This window comes from Callithrix jacchus, chromosome 3 (assembly GCF_049354715.1).
Source record: "Callithrix jacchus isolate 240 chromosome 3, calJac240_pri, whole genome shotgun sequence".
NCBI lineage: Eukaryota > Metazoa > Chordata > Mammalia > Primates > Cebidae > Callithrix > Callithrix jacchus.
Genome location: NC_133504.1, coordinates 91,073,781 through 91,091,342, shown reverse-complemented (window position 1 = coordinate 91,091,342; position 17,562 = coordinate 91,073,781). Strand labels below are relative to the sequence as shown.

Genomic DNA, 17,562 nt, shown 5'->3' with positions numbered 1-17,562 from the left:
GCCAAGCCACAGTGTAGTAGAGCAATCTTAGCTCACTGCAATCTCTGCCTCCCTGCTTGAACCCCAAGACAGGGTTCAAGAAATTCCTCTGTCTCAGCCTCCTAAGTAGCTGGGACTACAGCTGCATGCCACCACAGCAGGCTAATTTGTGTGTGTGTATGTATTTTTAGTAGAGATGGGGTTTTATCATAATAGCCAGGATGATCTTGATCTCCTGACCTTGTGATTCTTGAGCCTCGGCGTCCAAAAATGTTGAGATTACAGGCATGAGCCACCACGCCTGCCAATAATTCTTATTTACCTTACATTTCCAAGTCACCTTCTCAAATCTAGGATTTCCCAGAAATCTCAAACCCCTTTTCCTTTGTCTACCGTCTTCTCTGTATGTTATCTCCCATTGTGAAGATGGTATAAGCCTTAATTCTACCTACCTCCTTGAGTCACATTTCTTTGTGAAATCTGTGCATACAGATTAAATCTGTGCATACAGAATAAATCTGTTTTTTTACACATTTAATCTGTACACTCCCACCAGTTTACAAATTCCACAGCAATGTCAAGAAGGGACCTCATATGGTCTAAAAGGGAGGCATGAATAATCCACCCCTCGTTTAGCATACAATAAAAAATAACCATAAAAATGAGCAACCAGCAGCCCTTGGGGTTGCTCTGGCTATGGAGTAGCCTTTCTTTCATTACTTCACTTTCCTAATAAACTTGCTTTCACTTTACTCTATGGACTTGCCCTGAATTCTTTCTTGTACAATATTCAAGAACCTTCTCTAAAAGTCTGGATCAGGATCCCTTTCCTGTATCATGATCATAACTCACTACAGCCCTCAAACTCCTTGTGACAAGTGATCCTCCTGCCTCAGCCTCCTGAAGAGGTAGGACTACAGGAACTGTAGTTAAGAGGAGAAAAAAAAAAACAGTTAATCAAACTGTCTTTTATCAGTTTGATTCCTGGCAGTACCATTAAGCATAAGAGAGTAGAGAAATGTTTTTTCCTTCCTTACATCCTCATCTTGATTATTTTTCTTTCATGAACTATATGTAATATACTGTATAAATGTCTGCATCTTGTCTCAAATTATTTTTGAAAAAAACTAAGTTTATAATTAATCAAGAGACATAAATGTCTTTTTAAAAATAAGAATAGGCCAGGCACGGTGGCTCACACCTGTAATCCCAAAACTTTGGGAGGCCAAGGCGGGTGCATCACGAGGTCAGGAATTCAAGACCAGCCTGGTCAAGATGGTGAAATTTCATCTCTACTAAAAATACAAAAATTAGCCAGGCACAGTGGTGGGCACCTGTAATCACATTTACTCAGGAGGCTGAGATAGAGAATTGCTTGAACCTAGGAGGTGGAGGCACAGTGAGCCAAGATCACGCCACTGCACACCAGCCTGGAAAACAGAGTGAGACTCCATCCCAAAATAATAATAATTAAAAATAATATGAGGGAGACCAACTCAAGATGGCACGGTGAGAACAACCCAGGACTGAAGCTTTCAGTGAACACGTGGAGGGTGAGTCAGGGCCGCATTTCCAGATGGATCTTTGTTGCCCAAAGAACGGGGAAATTCCCAGGTACAAAAGAGACGTGGGACGCCAGTGAAGCAGTTTTGGCTGGAGCAGCCAGCAGCAGGCGCTGCAGCGCAGCGGCGCTCCACAGCGCTCCGCAAAAAGCTTACTGGTCCGGGTGCCCTGTTAAACCGGCAATCTGAGGCTTGAGAGGGCAGATTGGCATATCCATCTGATTGAATGGGATTTGGACAGTGAGCCAGGCCAGGAGATTCCAGAGAAACGGCGTTTGGGCCAGGGCAGTGGGACAAACAAAACGGCGATTCCAAATGCTCCGGCTGGAGAGTTATACTGCGGGCATGGCTGAACCCAGGAAGGTGCAGCTCGGGAAGGGGGGGTTTGCCATTAGCGAGGCAACCGGTCCCTACTGAGGTACACTCCCATTGCTGACGCAGCCTGCCGTTGCCAAGGCAACCCGCCATAACAGAGAGACTCCGCCACAGGGCGTAGCCCCTAGCAGCAGGGCGGAGACCACAGCAGCAGGGCAGAGCCTGCAGCAACAGGGCAGACCTAACACCAGCAGGGCGGAGCCTCGGCAGGCAAATAGTGACTAGACTGCCTCCTAGCTGGGCAGGACAGCTCAACGGAAACAAAAAGAAAACCCAAACCCCCCGAGACAGAGCATCTGAGAAAAAAATGGTTTTCATTATGAGTTCTGCTGCAGCAGAATTAAATGTAGCAGCCTAACAGCCCTGAATGAACAACACAGCTCACAGATCAACACTTGAGCTCCTATAAAGTACAGACTGTCTCCTCAAGCAGCTCCCTGACCCCTCTATATCCAGAAGACTGACATATGGCAGGCATCATTCTGGGACAAAGATAGCAGAAAAAGAAACTGGTAGCATCCCTCACTGTTCCGCAGCTGCTATAGGTGCACCCCAGAAAAGCAGGGCCTGGAGTGGACCTCAGCAGTCAAACAGTGGAGGGGCTAGACTGGGAGAAGGAAAACCAAGTAACAGAAATACTTCATCATCAACAATCTGGGCGTCCACTCAGACACCCAATGGAAAAGTCAGCAACTACACAGATGACAGGTGGATAAATCCACAAAGATAAGAAGAAACCAGTACAAACAGGAGGAAAACACCCAAAACCAGAACACCGCGACTCCTAGAAAGGACCAAAATTCCTCACCAGCAAGGGAACAAAGCTGGATGGAGAATGACTGGGACGAAATGGCGGAATTAGACTTCAGAAGGTGGATAATGAGAAACTTTTGTGAGCTAAAAGAATATGTTTTAAATCAATGCAAAGAAACCAAGAACCTTGAAAAAAGATTTGAAAAAAGATTCAAGGAAATGATAACAAGAATGGATAACTTAGAGAGGAATATGAATGAATTGAAGGAGCTGAAAAACACAATACGAGAACTTCGCGAAGCATGCACAAGTTTCAACAGCCGAATTGACCAAGCAGAAGAAAGAATATCAGAAGTCGAAGATCAACTCAATGAAATAAAACGAGAAACCAAGATTACACAAAAAAGCGCAAAAAGGAATGAACAAAGTCTCCAAGAAATGTGGGACTATGTGAAGAGACCTAACCTACGTTTGATAGGTGTACCAGAATGTGACGAAAAGAATGAATACAAGCTGGAAAATACTCCTCAGAATATTATCCAGGAAAATTTCCCCCACCTAGCAAGTCAGGCCAACACTCAAATGCAGGAAATACAGAGAACACCACAAAGATATTCTGCAAGAAGAGCAACCCCAAGGCACAAAATCGTCAGATTCACCAGGGTAGAAATAAAGGAGAAAATACTAAGGGCAGCCAGAGAGAAAGGTCGGGTCACCCACAAAGGGAAGCCCATCAGACTCACAGCAGATCTCTCGGCAGAAACTCTACAAGCCAGAAGAGAATGGGGGGCCAATATTCAACATCCTTAAAGAAAAGAACTTTCAACCCAGAATTTCATATGCAGCCAAACTGAGCTTCATAAGTGAAGGAAAAATAAAATCCTTTGCGAACAAGCAGGTACTCAGAGATTTTGTCACCACCAAGCCTGCTTTACAAGAGCTCCTGAAAGAGGTACTACATACAGAAAGGAACAACCAGTACCAGCCATTCCAAAATCACACTAAATGCTAAAGAGTATCAACATAATAAAGAATCTACATCAACTAACGGGAAAAACAGCCAGCTAGCATCAAAATGGCAGTATCAAATTCACACATAACAATATTAACCGTAAATGTAAATGGGCTAAATGCACCAATTAAAAGACACAGACTGGCAAATTGGATAAAAATCCAAAACCCATCAGTGTGCTGTATCCAGGAAACCCATCTCATATGCAAGGATACACAAAGGCTCAAAATAAAGGGAAGGAGGAAGATTTACCAAGTAAAATGGAGAGCAAAAAAAAGCTGGAGTTGCAATTCTCATCTCTGATAAAATAGACTTTAAAGCAACAAAGATCAAAAGAGACAAAGAAGGCCATTACATAATGGTAAAAGGATCGATACAACAAGAAGAGCTAACGATCCTAAACATATATGGACCTAATACAGGAGCACACAGATACATAAGGCAAGTTCTTAATGACTTACAAAGAGACTTAGACTCCCACACAATGATAGTGGGAGACTGTAACACTCCACTGTCAATAATACACAGATCAACCAGAGAGAAAATCAACAAGGATATCCAGGGCTTGAACTCAGACCTGGAGCAAGCAAACCTGATAGACATCTACAGAACTCTCCACCCCAAATCCACAGAATATACATCCTTCTCAGCACCACATCACACCTACTCTAAAACTGACCACATAATCGGAAGTAAAGCACACCTCAGCAAATGCAAAAAACTGAAATCATAACAAACAGTCTCTCATACCATAGTGCAATCAAGTTAGAACTCAGAATTCAGAAACCAACCCAGAACCGCACAGCTTCTTGGAAACTGAACAACTGGCTCTTAAATGTTGACTGGATAAACAATGAAATGAAGGCACAAATAAGGAAGTTCTTCGAAACCAATGAGAACGAAGACACAACATGCCAGAATCTCTGGGACACATTTAAAGCAGTCTCTAGAGGAAAATATATAGCAATAAGTGCCCATATGAGAAGAGTGGAGAGATCCAAAATTGACACCCTATCGTCCAAATGGAAAGAGCTAGAGGAGCAAGATCAAAAAAACTCAAAACCTAGCAGAAGACAAGAAATAACTAAGATCAGAGCTGAACTGAAGGAGATAGAGACACGAAAAACCCTTCAAAAAATCAATAAATCCAAGAGCTGGTTTTTTGAAAAGATCAACAAAATAGACAAACCACTAGCCAGATTGATAAAAAAGAAAAGAGAGAACAACCAAATAGATGCAATAAAAAATGATAAAGGGGAAATCACCACAGATTCCACAGAAATTCAAACCATCATCAGAGAATATTACAAACAACTCTATGCACGTAAACTAGTAAACCTGGAAGAAATGGATAAATTCCTGGACTCCTGTGTCCTCCCAAGCATAAACCAGGAGGAAGCTGAAACTATGAATAGACCAGAAACAAGGTCAGAAGTCGAGGCAGCAATTAAGAGCCTACCAAACAAAAAGAGCCCAGGTCCAGATGGGTTCACAGCCGAATTCTACCAGACACACAAAGAGGAGCTGGTAATATTCCTTCTGAAACTATTCCAAATAATCCAGAAAGAGGGAACCTCATCCTGATACGAAAACCTGGCAGAGACCCAACAAGAAAAGAAAACTTCAGGCCAATATCCATGATGAACATAGATGCAAAAATCTTTAATAAAATATTGGTAAGCTGATTGCAACAGCAAATCAAAAAACTTATCGATCATGATCAAGTAGGATTCATCCTGGGGATGCAAGGCTGGTTCAACATATGCAAGTCTATAAACGTAATTCACCACATAAACAGAACCAAAAACAAAAACCACATGATTATCTCAATTGACGCAGAGAAGGCATTCGACAAAATTCAACAGCCCTTTATACTAAAAACCCTCAATAAATTCGGTATCTTTGGAACGAATCTCAAAGTAATAAAAGCTATTTACGACAAACCAACAGCCAATATCATACTGAATGGGCAAAAACTGGAAGCATTCCCTTTGAAATCCGGCACTAGACAAGGATGCCCTCTTTCACCACTCCTATTCAAAACAGTACTGGAAGTTCTAGCCAGAACAATCAGGCAAGAAAAAGAAATAAAGGGCATTCAAATAGGAAAGGTGGATGCCAAATTGTCTCTATTTGCAGACGACATCATAGTATACCTAGAAGACCCCATCGCCTCAGCACAAAAACTCCTGAAACTGATAAGCAACTTCAGCAAAGTCTCAGGATATAAAATCAATGTGCAAAAATCAGAAGCATTCCTCTACACCAGTAACAGACTTAAAGAAAGCCAAATCAAGAACGAACTGCCATTCACAATTGCTACAAAAAGAATAAAATACCTTGGAATACAACTCACAAGGAATGTAAGGGACCTCTTCAGGGAAAACTACAAACCACTGCTCAATGAAATAAGAGAGAACACAAACAGATGGAGAAACATTCCATGTTCAGGGCTAGGAAGAATTAATATCGTGAAAATGGCTATACTGCCCAAAGTAATTTATAGAATCAGCACTATCCCCATCAAGCTACCATTGATTTTCTTCAAAGAACTGGAAAAAACCACTATGAACTTCATATGGAACCAAAAGAGAGCCTGCATAGCCAAGTCAATTCTAAGCAAAAAGAACCCAGCGGGGGCATCACACTACCGTATTTCAAACTATATTACAAGGCTACAGTAATCAAAACAGCATGGTACTGGTACCAAAACAGAGATATAGACCAATGGAACGAAACAGAGGCATCGGAGGCAACACAACATATCTACAACCATACAATCTTTGATAAACCTGACAAAAACAAGCAATGGGGAAAGGATTCCCTGTTTAATAAATGGTGTTGGGAAAACTGGCTAGCCATGTGCAGAAAGCAGAAACTGGACCCCTTCCTCACACCTTACACTAAAATTAACTCCAGATGGAGTAAAGACTTAAACATAGGACCTGGCACCATAAAAACCCTAGAAGAAAATCTAGGCAAAACCATTAAGGACATAGAAGTAGGCAAGGACTTCATGACCAAAACACCAAAAGCATTGGCAACAAAAGCCAAAATAGACAAATGGGATCTAATCAAACTCCACAGCTTCTGCACGGCAAAACAAACAGTCACCAGAGTGAATCGGCAACCAACAGAATGGGAAAAAATGTTTGCAGTTTACCCATCTGTCAAAGGGCTGATATCCAGAATTTACAAAGTACTCAAACAGATTTACAGGAAAAAAACAAACAAGCCCATTCAAAAATGGGCAAAGGATATGAACAGACACTTTACGAAAGAAGACATATATGAGGCCAACAATCATATGAAAAAATACTCATCATCACTGGTCATTAGCGAGATGCAAATCAAAACCGCTTTGAGATACCATCTCACGCCAGTTAGAATGGCGATCACTAAAAAATCTGGAGACAACAGATGCTGGAGAGGATGTGGAGAAAAAGGAACACTTTTACACTGTTGGTGGGAGTGTAAATTAGTTCAACCATTGTGGAAGACAGTGTGGCAATTCCTCGAGGCCTTAGAAATAGAAATTCCATTTGACCCAGCAATCCCAGTACTGGGTATATATCCAAAGGACTATACATCGTTCTACTATAAGGACACATGCACACGAATGTTCATTGCAGCACTGTTTACAATAGCAAAGACCTGGAACCAACCCAAATGCCCATTGATGATAGACTGGATTGGTAAAATGTGGCACATATACACCATGGAATATTATGCAGTAATCAGAAATGATGAGTTCGTGTCGTTTTTAGGGACATGGATGAATCTGGAGAACATCATTCTCAGCAAACTGACACAAGAACAGAAAACGAAATACCGCATATTCTCACTCATAGGCGGGTGATGAAAAATGAGAACACATGGACACAGGGAGGGGAGTACTAAACACTGGGGTCTATTGCGGGGAAAAGGGGAGGGCCAGCAGAGGTGGGGAGCTGGGGAGGGATAGCCTGGGGAGAAATGCCAAATGTGGGTGAAAGGGAGAAAGGAAGCAAAACACACTGCCATGTGTGTACCTATGCACCTGTCTTGCATGTTCTGCACATGTACCCCAAAACCTAAAATGCAATGAAAAATTAAAAAAGAATAATAATAAAAATAAATAATAATATTAAGATTTTGTATCTTAGGAATATGTCAACAATAAAAGGCCAACATCTTTTGAAAATACATTCGTTCTTTTAGGCCACCAGCATCATCAAAATAAGGAATGTAAGTAAATAAAATATCACAGATAGAAGAGCCATTGCTCTGTGTTCTAAAGCCCTTTATCTCACCAAAATCTTTTATATAGAAGTTTGATTAATATCAATATATATTTTATTATTTCATATTTTTAGAGACAGGGTCTAGCTCTGTCACCCAGGCTGGAGTGCCATGGCAAAACTGTCAGAGGTGTGTAAACCAGAGCAACTCCGTCTTGAATAAGGGCTACATAAAATAAGGCTGAGACCAACTGGACTGCATTCCTAAGAGTTTAAGGCATTTTTAGCCACAGGATGAGATAGGAGGTCAGCACAAGATACAGATCATAAAAACCTTGCTAGTAACACAGTCTGCAGAAAACAAGCCAGCTGAAACCCACAAAAATCTAGATGGCCATTAGAGTGGTCTCTAGTGGTCCTCCCTGCTACACTCCCACCAGTTTACAAATTCCGCAGCAATGTCAAGAAATAACCTCATATGGTCAAAAGTGGAGGCATGAATAATCCACCCCTTGTTTAACATACAATATAAAATAACCAGAAATATGGGCAACTAGCAGCTCTTGGGGATGCTCTGGCTAAGGAGTAGCCTTTCTTTATTACTTCACTTTCCTAATAAACTTGCTTTCACATTACTCTATGGACTTGCCCTGAATTCTTTCTTAAACAAACCCAAGAACCTTCTCTCAGAGTCTTGATTGGGACCCCTTTCCTGTAATATAATCATAACTCATTACAGCCCTAAAACTCCTTGTCACAAGTGATCCTCCTGCCTCACAAGCCACCATGCCTGGCTAATTTTTTTTTTTGTAAGGACAGGATCTCATTATTTTGCCTGGCTGGTCTCAAACTCCTGGCATCAAGCAATCTCCCTGCCTCAGCCTGCCAAAGTGCTAGGATTACAGGTATGGGCCACCAAGCCTGGTCTTGATATTCTTCAATGCAAAATTAACATTCTCTTCTTTGTACTCTCATAGCATCGCACATTTTACATCACCTATTATAACAACTACTACTGTATTATTTAATATAATTGTGGATATACTTTTCTCTACTATTTCTGAAGCTGACTTGGGACCTAGGATAATGAGTTACTCATCTTTGTATATTTGCATCTAGCACAAGGAGGGCCATACTATCAGGCAATGGTCTATCAAGATATAACCCCAGTGTACTTGTAAGTCAAAGCAGACTTTAAGAAATGCTGCAGTGGACAAGAAAGACTGGTTCCTACATAAATCTTCAACTATGGAATCCGAGATGGCCAAAAAGGAAGTGTTCTAGAGTGCAATTCCCAGCAAGAACAACACACGGAGTGAGTGATCACCCCATTTCCAAATGGGTTTTCACTGCCCACAGACCCAGAGATTCCCGGGTGGAAAAGTGCCAGGAGTTTCCAGCAAGGCTGTTTCAGCCAGTGCCGTGGGTTGGCACACAGAAACCCACACAAATCTGGGTGGCGGTTTCAACTGGCACCTGGAACTCCTGGGAGACAGAGCAGCCTATTCAACTGAAAGGGAGGGGCTGAGACAGAGATCCAGGTGATGTGGCTCAGTGGGTACCATCCCCACAAAACAAGCAATCTGAAACACTCTGGATTGAGAGTTTCCTACCAAGCACAGCTGGACCTGGGATGGTCCAGCTCAGTGCGGGGAAGGACATCCCACAACTATTGAGACAGTCCACCAATACCAAGGCAGTTCTAACTGTACCTCAATAAACAATACCTCAAGGAAGTTCACACAGCAGTTGGGCAGAGCCCACAGCAGCTCAGCAATGCCTCTGCTGGCAGACTGTGACTAGACTATCTCTATGCTGGGGAGGGCATCTAGGGAAAAAGGCAGCAGCATGTCAGGAACTTAAAATAAAGCCCGACGTTCCTAGGACAGTGTACCTGGGAAAACAGGTGGTTATGAGTTCCAATGCAGTAGACTTAAAGGTACCTGCCCAGCAGCGCTGTATGGAACAACGGAGCTCCGAACACAGCACTTGAGCTCCTATAAGGGACAGACTGTATCCTCAAGCAGCTCCCTGACCCCCATATACCAAATAGACACCTCATAAAGGAGAGCTCAGGCTGACATCTGGTGGGTACTTCCCTGGGATGAAGATAACAGAAGAAACCGGCAGCAACCTTTACTGCTCTGCAGCCCCCATGGGTGATCCCCAGGCAAGCAGGGGCTGGAGTGGACCACCAGCAGTCCTGCAGAGAGGGACCTGACTGTTAGAAGGAAAACTAAGAAACACAAATAAATGGCTTCAAAATTAACAAAAAGGACCACTCAGAGATCCCATACGAAAGTCACCAACTACAAAGAACACAGGTAGATAAAGCCACGAAGATGGACAGAAACCAGTGCAAAAAGGATGAAAACACCAAAAACCAGAACGCCTCTCTTCCTCCAAGGGATCACAACTCCTCATCATATAGGGAACATAGCTGGATGGAGAATGAATCTGAAGAATTGAAAGAAACAGGCTTCGGAAACTGGATAATAACAAACTTCTCTGAGCTAAAAGATCATGTGTTAGCCCAATGCAAAAAAACTAAGAACCTTGAAAAAAGGCAAGATGAAATGCTAAGGCGAATAAACAGCTTACAGAAGCATATAAACAACTTGGTGGAGCTGAAAAACACAGCACAAGAACTTCATGAAACATATACAAGTTTCAATAGCCAAATCAATCAGGCAGAAGGGATATCAGAGACTGAGATCAACTCAATGATATAAAATGAGAAGATAAGAATAGAGAAAAAAGAATAAAAAGAAATGAACAAAGCCTCCAAGAAATATGGGATTATGTGAAAAGACCTAATATACGTTTGATAGGTGTACCTGTATGTGACAGAGAGAATGAATCCAAGCTGGAAAACACTCTTCAGGATATTATCCAGGAGAACTTCCCCAACCTAGCAAGCCAGGCCACTATTCAAGTCCTGGAAATACAGAGAACCCACAAAGATATTCCTCAAGAAGAACAACCCCAAGGCACATAATCGTCAGATTCACCAGGGTTGAAATGAAGGAAAAAATGCTAAGAGCAGCCAGACAGAAAGGTTGGGTTACCCACAAAGGGAAGACCATCAGACTCACAGTGGATCCTCGGCAAAAACCCTACAAGCCCGAAGAGAGTGAGGGCCAATATTCAATATCCCTAAAGAAAAGAACATTCAACCTGGAATTTCATAACCAGCCAAACTAAGCTTCATAAGCAAAGGAGAAAGAAAATCCTTTACGGACAAGCAATTGTTGCGAGATTTCGTCACCACCAGGCCTGCCTTACAAGAGCTCCTGAAAGAAGCACTAAACAACAAAAGGAACAACCAGTACCAGCCACTCCAAAAACGTACCAAATGGTAAAGAACATCAACACAATTAAGAAAATGTGTCAACTAACAGTCAAAACATCCAGCTAGCATCAAAATGGCAGCATCAAATTCACACATAATAATACTAACCCTAAATGTAAATGGGCTAAATGCCCCAATCAAAAGACACAGACTGGCAAATTGGATAAAAAAATCAAGACCCATCAGTATACCATATTCAGAAAACCTATCTCACGTGCAAGGACATACATAAGCTCAAACTAAAGGGATAAAGGAAGATTTATCAAGCAAATGGAGAGCAAAAAAAGACAGGAGTTGTGATCTTAGTCTGTGATAAAATAGACTTTAAACCAACAAAAATCAAAAGAAACAAAGAAGGGCATTGCATAATGATAAAAGGATCAAGGCAACAAGAAGAGCTAATGGTCCTAAATATGTAAGCACCCAATACAGGAGCACCCAGATACAAAAAGCAAGTTCTTAACGACTTACAAAGAGACTTAGGCTCCCACGCAATCATAGTGGGAGACCTTAACACTCCGCTGTTAATATCAGACAGATCAATGAAACAGAAAATTAACAAGAATATCCAGAACTTGAACTCAGATCTAGATCAAGGGGACCTAATAGACATCTACAGAAATCTCTACCCCAAATCCACAGAATATACATTATTTTCAGCACCACATTGCACCTTCTCTAAAATCGATCACATAATTGGAAGTAAATCACTCCTGAGCAAATGCAATAGAACGGAAATCATAACAAACAGTCTCTCAGAACACAGTGCTATCAAATTAGAACTCAGGATTAAGAAACTCACTCAGAACTGTTTAAATCCATGGAAACTGAACAACTGGCTCCCGATGGGATAAACAAATGAACACAGAAATAAAGATGTTCTTTGAAACTAACAAGAACGAAGACACAATGTACCAAAATCTCTGGGACACATTTAAAGCAGTGTCTAGAGAGAAATTTATAGTAATAAATGCCCACATGAGAAGTGAGGAAAGATCCAAAATCGACACCCTATCCTTAAAATTGAAAGAGCTAAAGGAACAAAATCAAAAAAACTCAAAAGCTAGCAGAAGACAGGAAATAACTAAGATCAGAGCAGAACTGAAGGAGACAGAGACAGAAAAGAAGACATATATGAGACCAACAAACATATGAAAAAATGCTCATCATCACTGGTCATTAGAAAAATGCAAATCAAAACCACATTGAGATACCATCTCACGCCAGTTAGAATGGTGATCATTAAAGAATCTGGAGACAACAGATGCTGGAGAGGATGTGGAGAAATAGGAACACTTTTACACTGTTGCTGGGAGTGTAAATTAGTTCAACCATTGTGGAAGACAAGGTGGCAATTCCTCAAGGACCTAGAAATAGAAATTCCATTTGACCCAGCAATCCCATTACTGGGGATATATCCAAAGGATTATAAATTGTTCTATTATAAAGACACACACACATGTATGTTCATAGCAGCAAAGACCTGGAACCAAGATAGACTGGACAAGGAAAATGTGGCACGTATACACCATGGAATACTCTTCAGCCATCAAAAATGATGAGTTCGTGTCCTTTTTAAGGACACGGATGAACCTGGAAACCATCATTCTCAGCAAACTGACACAAGAACAGAAAATCAAACACCACATGTTCTCACTCATAGGTGGGTGTTGAACAATGAGAACACAGGGACACAGGGAGGGGAGCATCACACACTAGGGTCTGTTTGCGGGGGGCAGGGGAGGGACAGCAGTGGGGTGGGGAGGCTGGAGAGGGCTAACATGGGGAGAAATGCCAGATATAGGTGACAGGGAGATGGAGGCAACAACCGCATTGCCATATGCACCTATGCAATAGTCCTGTATGATCTGCACATGTACCCCAGAATCTTAAGTACAATAACAAAAATAAACAAATAAATAGATAAATAAATCATCAATTCATCAGTGTCTTTATACCTTTTGCTTCAAAGCTAGCTTTCTATCAGCTCTGACCTTCAAATTTGTTCCCTATGAAGAGAGACCCTTAAGGCCTCGACATGATACCACCAATGCTCTTGCTTAAAAGATTAAGGCAAACATGACAGGCATTTACTAATATTTGCAAATAAATCAAACAACGGCAACCTTGTACAGTAAAAGAAGTCTTAAATAATGTATACTTTAACACGTCTGTGTGTATATACTGATATGTCAATTATGAAAAACCAAATATTTTTCATCATCTGCTAGATAATTAACTTTTTTTTACCACCCTCTTTCCCATGTCTCTCACCAAGCCCCCTGAAAACATCTAACTATTTAGAGCCTAGGTATGTGTTAGAGCTCAACAGTAGTTATAGTACTGAATATCTCTTATTAGAATTCTGGCAATATTTGCATTATTATACAAGTATGGCAATGTGTACAATCTTTCAAAAAATAATAAAATGCATTAGCATTCTAGTTTTCCTTAATTTCCTTCGTGTGACCTTGGATGAATTAACTGTGAAACCTGACTTAATTGCTCTGTCGCTTAATTTCCTTACCTGTAAAATGATAGTACCAGTTCCTACCACAGAGTAATACTACAAAACTTAAGTTAATTAAAACATGTAATTAAAATATGTAAAACACTTAGAATATCTGATATATAAAAACACTCAAAAAATTGTAACAATCAATAATCAACATTACAAAAAATATTTCTACTCACAATCTATAAAACACAAATATTCTAAGTAAGTATTTTAAGAGAAATAAACCAGGGAAAGCCTAGTTTAGTCTATTCTTCAATAAAACTGTAAAGAAAAGATAGTTTGCATTTATCAGGGTTTTTAATCTTAGGTTGAAATACATAAAATTGCCATTTTTTTATAGGGAAAAAAGTTGAATATCCCCCACTATATAGGGTTAACTTTCAGTTTTTTTTATATCTACAAATTATTTTATGCTAAAAAATTAAATACATTTCACTGAAATGCATTTAAAAGGATTTTAAGAAATGCAAAACTTAGCCTGCAATTAAGCTTCCAAAAACAATTTTAAAATAAGTGAAAATATTGCCACCATAAGCATCTTTAAGTGGAGAATGAAAGAACCTGGTTACACTACTGAAAATGCAGTAAACATTTTCCTCAAACACTGACTTTTTAATCAGTAGGGCTCAACTTTTCTAATTTAGTTCTCTAAATGGGCTCCTGTATAAAAAGACTAATGGAGGTTAAAAAAAAAATCTGCTGACTCTCTTTTCATTTGAAGACAGTTGCCAAAATCATTACTTTCGATCATAAAATATATTGTTAGATAATTCTTCTAAAGTTTATAAAGAAATATGCTTACATCTAGAGAGTTTTGCTGAAAAGGAAAATTAAAAATCCTGATTCTCAGATCTGAGAAACATTAATCATTCAAATATAGTTGTTCATTCATTCATTCAACTAACATTTATTGAGTGCTTCCTACAAGCTCTGAGGTCACAAGTAAAGGTCCTTATCCTCAAGAACTCAGAATCCTCAGAGGAGAAAAATTAAATAGAAAGTAATAAAATATCATAAAAGCTATAAAAGAATTTAAGAAGGAGACTTAGCTCAGATTGTAGGGAATGAAGCATAGCATCATCCATGAGAGAAAATTGCAAAGTACAAAATTAAGGATATGCGAATCAAAAACACTCAAAGCAACTCAGCTTGGTTGGAATGAAGGGTAAAATTAGTAGAAACAACAAGCAATATATCGAAAGGGGATTAGTGCAGACTGGATCAAGGACTAGATGAAGGATTTTGCATGCCATAATCCAGTAAAGAGTTTGAATTTTACCTGGTAGATTTGCAAATAAATGGACAGTGTATGAGAGAGGCAGGGTGGGGAAAGAAGAGGAGAGAAAGAAGGACATGGGTGCACAGGTACTGATGATAGCTTTATCTATTTAGTGGATACCGTATTTATAACTTAGGATAACAAAGTAAAGAACATAAATAGGAAAAAAAAGAAAACAACTTACCATGCTTTCCCCTAGAAATATCCACATACTGGCACAGTCTGGGATGGGTGATGGTTTTAAGGATTTGAAAGCGACCTAAAATTTTGATGGAATTTGGTGTGAGAGGAAGCCCATTGCTTCCACAAACATCATGTGGCAGAGCCGAGGCAAAGAAGGTAAAGGCTCCCATTTCAGCATCCTTCAAGGGAAACATTTTTGGAGTCCTAAGTCTTCTAAGATAATCTAGAAAAGAAGACAGTTTTCAGCTAGACAGACCAAACCTTAACCATGATTAACAAACAACTTGGAGGAAAATGCCAATTTGAACACTTTTACTGTGATGTTTCACTTCACAGTAAAATCATCAAAGTAAAAAAATTCTAAAATATCAGGGGACAAAACACCTAAGCGTAAATGTATATCGCAGCTCCAAATCAAACTCAAAGATTTTCAATGGCATAAAAAGGAAAAGAGAGATTATTCCATCTTCAATGACAACTGACAGTTTAAAAAGTAGAGGAAGTTAGTTTCTGCATCCGTATTATTAATAAGGCTCTTCTCTTCACCTAAAGATTCAATAACCCACATACGATCAATAATCTGAGGGAAGTCAGGAAAGAGAAAATATAGATACCAACTAGAAACTAAATAATCAGGGATCTTATAATAGTAGTAAAGCTTAAACTAGAGTAACAGAAGGCTCTATAATATTAATAATCAGTTTTCATTTTTATGTTAGGTGCTTTACATAATGCATGATCTGATTTAATCATCTTAATAATCTTGACAGAGCTATTATCTCCAGTTTAGAGGCAGTTGTTCCACATGTATAGCATGAGGCGTCCTATTTGCACTGACTCCAAAATAAATAGTGCCCCCAGAGTTGTGTAAGGTGACAGTCTGGAGATTAGGAAATTTGCTCCATATCAATCTGAATCACATTAAGGCAACCATAACAAAAAAATAGGTCTCCTGACAGAAAAATATTTTACCGATGTGTCCCACTAAAAAGATAATCTACCAGGTAAAGCACTGCATTTTTCCCCTTCTCAGCTTTTTTTTTTTTGAGATGGAGTTTCACTCTTGTTACCCAGGTTGGAGTGCAATGGCGCGATCTTGGCTCACCGCAACCTCCGCCTCCTGATTTCAAGCAATTCTCCTACCTCACCCTCCCGAGTAGCTGGGACTACAGGCGCGCGCCACCATGCCCAGCTAATTTTTGCATTTTTAGTAGAGACGGGGTTTCACCATGTTGACCAGGATGGTCTCGATCTTTTGACCTCGTGATCCACCCGCCTCGGCCTCCCAAAGTGCTGGGTTTATAGGCGTGAGCCACCGCGCCCGGCCCTTCCCTTCTCAGCTTTTATAAAAAATATATTGGAATTCCAATTCAATAAGACCACTTTTCTTATGTCTGACCAGAAACCTTACTGAAATCATTAAAAATATAGTATTTAAAAATGTACAAACACTTAACAAGGAAGAAAAAATAAACAGGCCATGAGGTGATGAAAGATTTCTGGAAACCTATACAAAACAAAATATATATGGAAGAGTATTGTCACAAGAAGCTGAAATAAATAACCTACAACCTATAATAGCCAGGAGGTTTGTTGGGACTCTTCAGATTCAGAGGCTTCAGACTCAGAGAAGGCATAAACAATAGTAAACAGCAGTCAAAGAGGGTTTGAAATCAGAAGGGTGAAGTGTTGAATAATTAGAAGTGTCAACTCTGCCACTAGCCCAAAAACATAAGCAGTTATTTACCCTCCATGAAAAAAAGAAAAAGATAAGTTTCTTCCTTAAAGAAGTTGAACAAACTGTCTGAGAACTACAGTAGTTGCTATGATGAGAAGAGCAAACTCCTCACAATTCTGGAATTTGTAGGATCCCAGCTAAGATTTGGCTGTGCACCCAGCCATTCTAAAACAAAATGTATCAGTCAATAAGCATGTACATATATGCAAAGCTCCCAGGCAGCCTTCTTTAACTCTTAAATAATGACTTGTCTGGGAATCATCAGATAGTTGAGGAAAGACTACAGTATAAAGGGCAAACAATAAAATAAACCTCCAAAAATCTGACTTTGGAAGCAACTGAAATAATTTATATACATATAAACACACACACACAAACCAACTCTAATAAATATAGAGAGATTTGAGAAGATATTACTTCCATTACATAAAACAAATTATAGAAAAACCTGGCCAGGCACAGTGGCTCACGCCCGTAATCCCAGCACTTTGGGAGGCCAAGGAGGGCGGATCACAAGGTCAGGAGATCGAGACCATTCTGGCCAACATGGTGTAACCCCGTCTCTACTAAAAATACAAAAATTAGCTGGGC

At 40.1% G+C, this 17,562-nt stretch overlaps 1 protein-coding gene across 19 annotated transcripts in view; it reads right to left on the bottom strand.

The window, feature by feature from the left end:
• Positions 1-17,562, bottom strand: part of TBCK (TBC1 domain containing kinase) — a 291,657-nt gene that overhangs the window by 268,682 nt on the left and 5,413 nt on the right. For all 19 annotated transcript variants that reach the window (XM_054253081.2, XM_078366726.1, XM_054253088.2 and 16 more), the window contains exon 2: positions 15,235-15,456. In XM_054253081.2, coding sequence (XP_054109056.1) covers positions 15,235-15,427 — 193 coding nt within the window. In that variant the 5' untranslated portion in view covers positions 15,428-15,456. The remainder of the gene's footprint in view (positions 1-15,234; positions 15,457-17,562) is intronic.